This window comes from Myxocyprinus asiaticus, chromosome 36 (genome assembly GCF_019703515.2).
Source record: "Myxocyprinus asiaticus isolate MX2 ecotype Aquarium Trade chromosome 36, UBuf_Myxa_2, whole genome shotgun sequence".
Classification (NCBI taxonomy): domain Eukaryota; kingdom Metazoa; phylum Chordata; class Actinopteri; order Cypriniformes; family Catostomidae; genus Myxocyprinus; species Myxocyprinus asiaticus.
Window position 1 is genome coordinate 39,229,135 of NC_059379.1, and position 12,647 is coordinate 39,241,781.

Below are 12,647 nucleotides of genomic sequence, written 5' to 3' on the forward strand. Positions count from 1 at the left end.
TTCTGGGAAGAAATGAACGGGGGCGGGGCATGGATTTGAGCGGCGCCGCGAGCCCAGGAACCAATCATCGAGCCGCGAGGTTTCAGGGGAGAGCGGAGGGTTCCACTCTAGCCCGACGCTCGCGGCTGTCCGGGAAAGCATGTCGTCATCTCTGTGTCAGTCTGTGACTGGGCGACCATACCCGAAGGGAGGAGCCCAGCTGAGGCTTCCACGTCCGACTGGACGAGCTCGCTCTCCGATGCTGCGCTCGAGAGCTCATCACCTTCGCGGGCTCCGAATAAGAGGTCAAACTCGCCGTGAGACGAGCCGGCGGACTCATCCGGAAGCCCGATCGGGGCAGACGAGCGTGCTGGGGAATGGGAGGTCCGTGGGGGGATACCCGGCTGAGGTGGTCCCATTGGAGTCCCCAAATCGGCCCCAGTGCTAGCCGCGCTGGCCTCATACCCGTGGGTAGAAGGACCGAAGCTGGGAGCCTCTGGGGTGGCTTGCTTTCTTACGAAGGTAAGCCGCGACCGCATCGCTGCCATGGACATGTTCTCGCAATGAGTACATGACCCATCCACGAACGCTTTCTCTGCGTGAGCAGTGCCCAGACACGAAAGACAGTGATCGTAACCGTCAGAAGGCAAGAGATAACGAGCGCAACCAGGAATAACACACAAACGGAAGGCATCTTTAAAAACACGCGTCTTTAAAAAGAGGTTCCTTGTGTGCCGCTCTTTTAGAGATATATACTCTTTTAGACAAATATACTCTTTTATTTCTGCTGAAGCGCCAAGGGGCATTCTCTGCAGTGCACCAGTGCAGAGGGGGGAGAAGCCGCTGAAATGCGCCGTCAGATCCAGCAGAGGTGAATGAACAGTTGTGGGAATTCAGCTCAGTGAGTATGACCATTCGGCTCTGAAGAGAAAATCTGAATGAGTGGTTGCATACCAGCTCATTTTTACCCCTATGTCCGGGGGAGTGGTATGCAAATACCACTCGCCAATTTTCATTGGCCTTTTATCAAAGACCAGAGGTGTCTTGGGCTCCCAAGAGTGACCCCTAGTGTTACTACATCGACACAACGTCGAGTGAGTGACAGATAGGGAACTCCACTTTCCGTGACAAAATGGTATTATATCTGTATTTCAATCATGTCAATTCTCTGAGGCCATCAGACGACATTCGGCGCTTCAGCTCTGCCTCGGCACTTTTAATATTCCCTTCCAATTCCAAGAGTTCTCGCGCTTTGGATTTTTTGATGAATGAGGCATACTGTATGATCCGACCCCTAAGAACCGCCTTAAGTGCCTCCCAAGCCATGCCCACAGAGGATACTGAGGACCAGTTGGTCTCCAAATAGACATTGATTTCAGTCTTTAACATTTGTTGGAAATCAGGATTTTGCAAAAGGGATACATTAAAGCACCAACTATATGATCTCTTTTCTCCGTATGTGGCAACACCTCTAAACTCACCAGGGCGTGATCTGAGACTAAGATGTTTCCAATTGAGCAATCAACAACAGATGAAATGAGGGATTTAGAAAAAAATCTATTCTAGAATAAATCTTATGAACTGATGAAAAAAAAAATTATAATCCCTACCAGATGGGTTCAAAAGTCTCCTAATATCTGTAAGACCAAGATTTTTACACATCCTGTGAAGTGTCACTGTTGCTCTAGGGGACTTACACAATTTTGCTTCACTATGATCAAGGACTGAGTCCATTAAAAGATTAAAGTCTCCTCCCAATATTATATCATGAGGGGTGCCAGCAGCTTGCAACATCCCTTCAATATCTATAAAAAAGCCCTGATCATCAGTGTTAGGTGCGTAAATATTAGCCAAAATCAACCTTTGCCCCTGAATTTCTGCTAAAACAATAATGACTCTTCCTAATTTATCATTAATCTGTTTGAGACATTTGAATTTGAGATGTTTACTTATCAATGTAATGACTCCCCTGCTCTTACTTGAGCCAGCACTAATGAAAACATGTCCACCCCATATCTTCCCAAATTTATCAGCTTCCTGTGGAGAAAGGTGCGTTTCTTGAAGAAACACTATATCATGTTTCTTACATTTAATAAAAGAAATAACCTTCCTTCTTTTTATGGGGTGCCCCAACCCATTCACATTCCATGTGGAGAGAAATAACCTACTCATATTAACATTTGACATATTGATATAATAAAAAAAATAAATTGTGTGTCAAAAACAAGATTATACAGACCACATTCCCCATTAGTGCAACAATCAAACTCCGAACTTCCCCCCGAACAAAACAAACAGAAAAAAAGAAAAACGTGCACATTAACCCCGCGCACGACAGCGCCAACCTGCGTCAATCCCTCTAAACTCAAAAGGTCCATGTACGCCTACGAGAGCCCCCGCGACAACTTTGCCATCGGATTGCTCAAGTCCGGTGCTTCTGCACAGATTTTGTGAGGCAAAATTACATAACAGAAAATACTTTGTAAAACAGACCCCAGCCAACAGGCAGAATAAACACAAAGAACATGTAGATTCATTCACAGAACTGTCTCGAAGGAGTGTTCCTCCACAAAACAAACTCCAGCTGATATAAAGCCATTCAGTTTCCTCAGACAGACAGACAATTGTTCAGTGAGCTGTCTGTTTATGAGTTCAGCAGATGATGTAATCATTCTACTGTCCCTTAAAAATACTCCACAAAAACAAACTCCAGCCAACAGGAGGTGTAAGCACAAAGAGCGAACAGATTCATCCACAACTGTCCCGAAGGAGTGTTATTCCACAAAACAAACTTCAGCCGCTAGGCAGAACCAGCACGAAAATAAACAATCCTCGGATGATCAAGTATGTATTGAGCGAGTCAAATTCACTCAGAGGCCGCAATACACCATGACTTACTCAGTCCGTCAACTTTATAAAAGACGTCCTTTATGTGAGCATGTAGATATTTTGCGGCCATCCATAGTGTCCATTCTCAATCTGGCTGGGAATTTCAGTGTAAAAACAATCTTCCATCAATGCAAAAGTTTCTTGAAGGAAGTGTCATTCTACAAAACAAACTCCAGCCGCTAGGCAGAGCCAACGCAAAAAGAAACAAAAAATGGCGCCCAGCTTCCTCAGACAATCGAGTGTATGTTCAGTGAGTCAAACCACTAATATAAGAAACATCAAATGGCTTACTCACTCCAAAGTATTTATGAAGGAGAGTGCCTGTTTTGGACATGTAATTACTTTGCGACCATCCTTCGTTTCTATTCTCAGTTTGGTCGGAAACATCAGTGCAAATGCGATCTTCCGTTGATGTAAAAGTTTCTTACATTCCTTGAACCGATCGCATTTCTCTCGTCGAATTCGCAAAGTCCGGGAACAAGAAAATATTGTGATTCTTTCAAGAAAGCTTTCCTTTGCTCCTCGCCTGGCGCAACACGAGATCTTTATCGGATGATCTCAGAAATTTGGCCAGGACTGATCAGGGCCTGTCTCCCTCAGCAGATCCGCAAGCCGGGACTCTGTGAGCTCGCTCAATTTCCAGCTTATGGCCTGTTATGTCAAGCAGACACGGGAAGAGCTTGTCCAGGAATTTCACCATATCTCTGCCCTCTTCATGCTCAGGAATTCCAACAATCTGTATATTGTTCCTTCGACTCATATTTTCAAGATATTTCAGTTTTTCCAAAATGTGTTCCAAGTCTGTTTTGGACGCGGGCGGATTAGCGGATAATTCCCTTTCAGATTTCTCCAGATAATCGATCCGTTTCTCAACATCCGACACTCTTGTGACCAACTCGGAGAATTTTGTTTCCAATGCCGTAATCGATCAATGTATTACAGCGAGATCCTCCAAGTCAGCAACAACCTTCGTCAGCATCACCAAGATGTTGGACAGTTGACGCTGGATTTCTTCTCCCAGCGTGCCTTTTGACTTCTTTGCCATGTTTACTTCAAAGAGCAAATATGTAATTGGGTTTATTGAACCTTACCAGATTATAACATGAAAATAATTTAAAAACTAGCAAAGTGCGCAGAGCTCGTGATTCACACGTCTGCTTCTCGCATGGTGTCACGTGTTCCCCGCTCTAATTTTCTTTTACCTTACATGGCTTGTTCATGTTTTGAGGATGAGGGGATATTACACAACAGGTCCTTGTTGGCCAATTTGTTTGCCTACGCCCAAGTGACAGATTTGAAAATTGCACCGATATAACAGGTTGATTGGACGCAATGCCTTTGCAGCCTGATCTCCTGAAAATTACGTGACTGTGCCGTAATTGTTTTTTAAATGGCATCACATGGTTCATTACACATATTGCGACAGTTTCGAGGTGAAATGTCCACTGTGTGGCGCATTTCGCGGTGCTTCTATGACACTTTCGACTCACGTGTGCATCACAAGTGCAACTCTCTATCACTTGAGCTAAAATGTTTATGTAATGCAAACATTAAAATGTATTGCCTTTTGAAGTCATGCGCTAGATGCCATAAGTGTTTAGATGTCATAAGATAGCATTGTGTGAGGAACAGGTTGAAAAGTAATTTTAGGTTACGAACTGATAATCTTCCCTTTTACTCGTGATTTGTGTAAAAGTGAAGAAAAGTCGTTGATGCAGCACCTGTACTGTTTATTTCACCAGGATACTGATGCGATATATACAACGAGCCACGTAAAAATATATTTTGCCAAAAATGTAGGTATAGTAACATGATACCCAAGCTGGGCCTTTGATGTCAAGAGCAAAAGATATTGGAAACGTGTTCTCATCCCTCAAAAATGTTGACAAACCCTAATATTTTGCTATCCTATGTATGCACGATTATGTGGTTAGTTACATTTTATAGTTGGCATTTAGCATTGTTTTTTCCCCCTGCTGCTTAAGACTCTATCAGAACAGACATGCGTCCCTTTTTGGGTCACGATGCACCAGTTGAGGACCACAGTCCTAAAGAGTACTTAAGGAATCTTTCTTATAGGATTTCACCAAATCACAAAACCAAAACTAGATAATTTAGAAAACATAGAGCCCAGTTACACTTACAATTACCAGTAGGATAAAAATGCTCCGGTTGGACATCGCAAGCAATTTAAAGAGAGTCTTTCAGGATTTAAAAACTCCTAAAGCTCCCAGTGTGATTCCTTTAACTGTCCGGCAGCAGGACATTATTCCAATACAATGCAATAGTTCTGATGAAGATTACACAATTTCCAGTAGGACTTTAGGAACCAAATACATATCAAAACATCCTGTATTCATTTCAATTTATCCAGTGTGATTTTATTTGATTGTTAAAGGAATGTCATTTGATTCCATTAGGATCCTTTAGGATTGATTCCAAATTATAATAGAAATTCCAATAGTAATCTAGTGCAGGGGTTTTCAAACTTTCTGGCGTCAAGGACCCCCAAAATATGAGCTTTTAATTTTAATTTCTGAAGTCCCATTTATACTTTGTGAGAAAATATTAAACGTGATGTTATAAACACATATTGTTTTCAAAATTATTTGCCATTTATATTGTTATTGCACTAAAGAAAAAAATAAATGAGTAAAATATAATCTCATTAAAATATCTGGAACAGTTGTACTTTGTATTAAGTTGACAGTGTTTACACAATATTAAAGTTACATGTAAAAACCTGAAAAGAAACATCTTCAATTGAAATCAGATGCATTTTTATAGCAGTTCTTATTCTAAATATTGTTCCAAATCAGCTTTACAGAGAATATTGCTTTACAACCTCCAGTATAAGTGACAAACAATAATCTCTTTTAATCTCAGCTCAACTTTTTTGCATCGCCAACAATCTCTATTGCACATGTCGCTGGAAATCAAAACTCATTTAAAATGAATGACTTCAGGTCGCTGTCAGTGTAATTGCCCCTTTATGCATGCTCACTCAGTGGAACACGGAGTCAATCTTATTTTTTCCTCTTCATCTTTTTTCAGAATGAAATTTTCCATTGAACATATTTGCTTTTTCCTCCAGCTTTTCACTGCTACAGTACTGTGCAAAAGTTGTAGGCACTTGTGAAAAATGTTGCATAGTGAGGATGTCTTCAAAAATAATGACATAAATAGTTTTTATTTATCAGTTAACATCATACAAAGTCCACCTGGACACAGTTTTTCTTGGTTGTTGGCAGATAGGATGTTCCATCTTCTTGGAGAATTCACCACTGTTCTTCTATCTATTTAGGCTGTCTCAATTGCTTCTGTCTCTTTATGTAATCTCAGACTGACACGATGTTCAGTGGGGGGCTTTGTGGGGGTCATGACATCTGTTGCAGGGCTCCCTGTTCTTCTATTCTAATCTTTTCTATTTGCAAAAGTAATGTTTGGGAGTCTAAAAATATTTGTTTCTAGTGACACACTAAAGCTTAACCATTTTCAGACAAATGTTTTTGTTAAACAACTTATGTGCCTAAAACTTTTGCACAGTATTGTGTATATATATATATATATATATATATATATATATATATATATATATATATATATATTCTCTGTTTTCTTATTCTGTTTAAAGACTTTTGTAATTGTAAAGCCAAAGATATGTCATTCATCAGTGCTTGTGCTCTATCAATTATCAAACATCCAAAAAATACTATTATGTGTCTCAGTGTATTTTGACTGTTCAATGTTACCAAAGAAAATAATAAATTACTTTATTCACAAATTAGGCAGCAGACCATCCTTGTTAAAATATTTAAATATATATTGTGCCACATGGGACTATGTCAATAAGCCACTAAATGTCTAACATCAAAACGCTGATTGGTTGATGGCACCACAAGAATGCACACGGTCCTATATTATATTAGATTAAAATATTCCATAAAAAGTGACTTCAAAAATGGGCCACTGGTACACAGTCAACAATAATATAATGAAACAATTACAATTATTATATTTTTGCCGAGTGCAGTCCCAACTTAACTAGTCCTAGTTACATAAAGTCCTCTGCAAAAACACTTTTCAGCTCTTCATGCTTATTCACAGCATATATCATATAATAAAGCCTGATAACAATTAAACCATACTGAACTTTATTCACATAGGTTTCTAATGTTGGCAACTCCTTAATAAATGCGTCATCTGTGTCCACTTTACATTAAGGTATTCTCCGCGGCATCCACACACAACTCACCACGCGCCCCACCGAGAGTGAGAACCACATTATAGTGACCACGAGGAGGTTACCCCATGTGACTCTACCCTCCCTAGCAACTGGGCCAATTTGGTTGCTTAGGAGACCTGGCTGGAGCCACTCAGCACACTCTGGATTCGAACTCGCGACTCCAGGGGTGGTAGTCATCGTCTTTACTCGCTGAGCTACCCAGGCCCCAGTAAACAGCTTTATTAAAAATTATGCTTTATCTCTAGAATGTATAGGCAACTTTACCCCTCTTAAGTGCATATGTGGGTTGAAAAAGAGCCAGGTGACATCTAGATGCTTATTCTTTATTTAACTACTTCTTTCTCTAGGAACATTAACTGTAATGATAATTTTATTTGTAATTTACATTTTTAAATTACATATATTTTGACATATATTTTATTAAATTCTGAAGAGTTGCAAAAACATTGAAAATGAAGCAGGACTTTTGGGTGACAGTGTAAAAAAGCCTGTATAACAGAAATGTGGGCAATTTCCATGTTTGGTGGTAAGAAATGAAATGTCCCTTTTTGCAAAAACATAAATGTTATAAACTTGTAAAATGAAAACCATATGTACTTTATATTGCCGAATTACACTATATTTCTATATTTACTCTTTGTAGCTTTATTTGTTGTTCAGAGCACATGAGACCTTACGCACAGCTGGTGCAACCCTACCCAGAAACCCTCGCCCAGGCCACCCAGCTGAGGGTGATCATGCCCCAGCTTGTGTCCAAGTAGCTTTTGTCATCCACAAATCGCCTCGCTTGATCCATAGCCATCTCGATGCCCTCTCCGCTGCATCCATGATGTTCATGATGGCCTTTCTTCTGTGCAGCCCTGTGATTGAGTGAGCTTGAGTGCACTGAACAGAGACTGGCTGGCAAAGCCTCTGCAAGCAACTTCAACAGGCTCACACCTAGCCCTCCAACCATGAATGCGGCATTCGCCTACCAAGCCCTCATACTTGGCCCTCTTCCTCTCATACACCTCTTCAATACGGTCTTCCCAGGGGACCGTCAGCTCCTGCAGGACCACCTGCCTTGTTGTTTCAGACCTCAGGACCATGTCTGGTCTGAGGGTGGTCAATGCAATGGTATCTGGGAATCTGAGCTGTCTCCGTAGGTTGACCAGAAGCTTCCAGTCTTCTGCTGTGGCAAGGAGCCCACCTGCTGTTCTTGGCTGTGTATGGGGGTACTCTCCCTCCCTGACGAAGGTGATGCTCTTCTTTGCTGGGAGGTTCTGCTTATTACTTTATATCCCTACACAGATGGCATCAGTTAATGCCCTCAGGACCTGGTCATGATACCAGCAGTAGTGCCCCAGGGCCTTTGGGCAGCAGCTCAATATGTGCTCCTGGGATCCCTTTTTTGGCACAGTGGGCATGCTGGTGTTTCTGCCAAGCCCTAGCAGAAGAGGTTTGATGGGCTGGGCAGAACATCATAGACTAACTGGACCAGAAACTTAATCTGAGATGGTTCGGCCCTCCAGAACTCTGACCAAGAGATCTTCTGGTCCAGTGTTTGCTCCCATCTTGTCCACGCACCCTGCTGCCACATCCCCGCCATCCTACCCAAGAGAACTTCCTCCACCCCTGCTCGCACCTCCTCCAGCACCAACTGATGCCTCGCTTTCCCCCAGGCTTCACTGTAGCAAGGTCTGGTAAAGCCACCCAGCCCGGCTCGTCCCACTGCCACAGATCCCACCAGGTCTGCATGCCTCAACTGTGCTTCAGCCTGGTCGACTGCCTGCTGTGCCCTCCACTTCCTCACGATCCTCACCTCAATGCCCACTCTGGAGACCTTGGTGTCGCTAGAGTCTCTGTATAGCAGTACTCTCTTGCACGGGTGACCATGAATTCCTCCGTCAGACTGCTTAAGGGGAGCTGGAGTTTGTTCTTCCTCTCGTACAAGGCAATGCTGGATAGGCTTCGAGGTAGGCCTAGCCACCTACATAGGAAGCTGCTTATTCTTCTCTCGAAGCCTTCAACAGTGGTCAGTGGGACCTCATACACTAGTAGGGGCCAGGGGACTCATGGTAAAATGCCATGCTGATATTTCCAGGCATTGAATTTCCCAGGCAGTCCTGATTTGTCTACTGCTTTCAACCAAGCTTCCAACTCCTTACTGGTTGTCTGAAGTGATGCAGTGTTCTTCAGGGTGCTGTTAAACACCTTGCCCAGACTCCAGTGGTGGACAAAGTACACTAATCCTGTAGTTGAGTAAAAGTACAGATACCCTGATAAAATATTACTCCAGTAAAAGTGAAATTACTCCTTTTATATTTCCACTTGAGTAAAAGTACAAAAATATTTGCTTTCAAATGTACTTAAGTATCAAAAGTAAAAAGTACTGGTCTATTTAAGGGATAGTTACCACAAAAATTTAAATTCTTCCATTATTTGCTCACCCCCTCACCATACCAGATGTGTATGACTTTATTTCTTCTGCAGAACACAAACAAAGATTTTTAGAAAAATATTTCAGCTTTGTATGTCCATACAGTGCAAGTGAATGGTGGCCAGAACTTTGAGGCTCCAAGAGCACATTAAGGCAGCATACAAATAATAAATATGACTCCAGTGGTTAAATCCATTTCTTCAGAAGAGATATGATATGTGTGAGTGAGAAACAGATCAATATTTAAGTCCATTTTTACCATAAATCTCCACTTTCACTTTCTTTATCTTTTGTTTTTGGCGATTCACATTCTTGCCACCTTCTGGGCATGGAGGAGAATTTATAATAAAAAGGACATAACTATGTATCTGTTTCTTACCCACACCTATCATATCAAGTCCGAAGACATGGATTAAACCACTGGAGTCATATGGATTCCTTTTATGTTGCCTTTAAGTGGTTTTTGGAGCTTCAAAGATCTGGTTACCATTTACTAGCATTGTAAGGACCTACAGAGCTGAGTTATTCTCTGAAAATAGAATATTTTCTTTGTTTGTGTTCTTCATAAGAAAGAAAGTCATACACATCTGGGATGGCATGTAAATGAAGTAAATGAAGAGAGAATTCTCATTTTTGAGTGATCTATCCCTTTAAGGTTTTTGTTTAATAATTTTTGCAATTCAATGTGCTGTATCCTCCTGCTCATATAAATTTAAGGAGAGAGTGGGCTAATGTCATAGGCACACAGATAGTTCTCTCTTACTTAAAAAAGCATGTAAACCGATTGCCTTAAAAAATCTAAGTAAATGTACATATTTGGCAGTAAATGTACTTATTTCGCTCAAGTAAAGTGAATTAGAAATAGTCCACTTTACTTCAGCCAAATAAGTATATTTACTTGATTTTTTTAAGGCAGTTGGGTTCCTCACTTTTTTAAAGTAAAGTCAACGTATTACTTTTTACAGTGTAGTCTCGCGAGAATAAGACCTACTAGTCTATTTTAATTGAACGTTATTTATTAATTTCAAAGTAGCGTGGAACGGCACATTTTTTTAAAAATGTAGTGGAGTAAAAGTTTCCTCAAATAAAAATACTCATAAAGTACAGACAGGTTTGGGGAGTAACGGAATACATGTAATCAGAATATGTATTTAAAACACAAAATATAAGTAACTGTATTCTACTACAGTTACAATTGAAATCATTGGTATTTAGAATACAGTTACATTCAAAAAGTATTTTGATTACTGAAGAGATTACTTTGCATTTTATTGTCATTTGTTTCATTTAATATTTAGTCCTTTCAGATGGAAAACATTTATACATATAAATGATGTGATCCAAAGTGCATTTGAACAGCGGTGAAACACTTTCTTATGATGTGTTACATTCATACGAGCAGACAGAGAAGTAAGTTTGAAGTAAGTTTGGAGCACAAGAAATAGAAATAAACCTTGTGTAAATTGTCATCTTTACGCTAAGCTAAAATGCTATTTCTAGCCATTTTACATGCACGTGTTACCAGGCACGATCATATTTTTTATCAAGCAAATTCACATTGGATTATAATTTCTTTTTTTCTAGTAAGACCTTTGATATTAGGGCAAAAATCATATTCTTGATAATAATTTTTGTATTGTTTTCCTGTAAAAATATCAAAAAATCCTTAAAACAAGATCAATTTGATTAATCTTGTTTTAGAAACAACACTGCATAAGATATTTATGTTTTTCAGAGAATGTATGTAAAATACATATGTATTTTTTCTTACTGTACTGGCAGAGTTTTTATAGTCAAAACAAGTGAAAAAATCTACCAGTGCTGAAGATGTAATCCAAAGTATTTAGACCTTGAGTAATCTAACGGGATATGTTACAAATGACATTTTACAGCATGTATTCTGTAATCTGTAGTGGAATACATTTCAAAAGTAACCCTCCCAACCCTGAGTACAGATATCTGAAAAATGTACTTAAGTACAGTAATGAAGTAAAAATTCTTTTTTATTGTACACCACTGCCAGACTCTTTATCGGTTTTTCTGAGACAGACGGGATCTGGACACCTCTTTGGGAGAATCTAAACCTGTATATTACCTTACTCTTCCTCACCAACAAAGACCTGGACTTAGCCAGCTTAAAGCTCATCCAGGTGATGAGATCCTCAAGGCCTTGGAGGATCCATCTGCATCCAGGGACTGATGTAGTTGTCACGGTCAGATCATCCATGAACGCCCTGATGGGGGGCTGCCTCACACCAGACCTCTAGGGGGCCTCTACATTGCACTTCTGCTGACTTGACCAGCATGCTCATTGCCAAAGAGAATAGTGTCATGGAAATGGTGCAACCGGTGATGATGCGCTTCTCCAAATGATGGCATGCAGACTTTGCTAGTAGTTAGCTTGCTAGCTGATTTAGAATATTAGAATGTCCTTCAAATATCCTTATTTTTATATATGACATTTTGTCGCAAAGTTTAAAAAATACAGTATTTTCAGACAAAACTTACCAACTTAATAATGTGCTAGCTTCCTAAGTATTAGCTCTATTGGTTTGCTAGCTAGCTGATTTAAAATTTCTGAATGTCAGTGCTTCAAAATGTATCTGTCATTTAAAAAAGTTAGTTTAAAAAAAACTTACCATGTGAAGTCAAAATTCCCTTTATGCAATCTTGGGGTAGTGATAGAAAAATGTCATTTTTTTCTGAAACTATGACCAAGAAATATGAAAATGGCATTGGTGAGGGTCACAAACAAGATTTTTGATCATTATGGAAAATCAAGTGAATAAATATTTTTATTAATTAAATCTTCCAAACATCAGTCCCCTTTGGGTCAATTTAACCCCTTTTTGCATTCTAGGGTTAAAAGCTGCTCTGATGAAGAAGAAAGCCTTTATTATTGTCACACATTATTTTTTTGCATATATATATACAGTGAAATTATTATTTTTTTTAACATATCCCAGCTAAGCTGGGGTCAGCCATGATATATGGTGCCCCTGGAGCAGATAGGGTCAAGGGCCTTGCTCAGGGGCCCAACAGTGGCATCTTGGCGGTGCTGGGGCTTCAACCCTCGACCTTCTGGTCAGTAACCCAGAGTCTTAACTGCTGAGC

At 40.2% G+C, this 12,647-nt stretch overlaps 1 protein-coding gene across 4 annotated transcripts in view; it reads left to right on the forward strand.

Annotated features, from left to right (window-relative positions):
* The window catches only part of LOC127427119 (transforming growth factor beta-1-induced transcript 1 protein-like), a 54,259-nt gene that overhangs the window by 37,277 nt on the left and 4,335 nt on the right, over positions 1–12,647 (forward strand). For 2 of the 4 annotated variants that reach the window (XM_051674504.1, XM_051674506.1), the window contains one exon: positions 7,093–9,581. The exons of the other annotated variants lie outside the window; for them this stretch is intronic. Coding sequence is in view for 1 of the 2 variants with exons in the window: in XM_051674506.1 (XP_051530466.1) it covers positions 7,093–7,158 (66 nt within the window). In the remaining variant the exon portion in view is untranslated. Of the gene's footprint in view, positions 1–7,092; positions 9,582–12,647 lie in introns of those variants that run through there. 4 annotated transcript variants of the gene reach the window in all.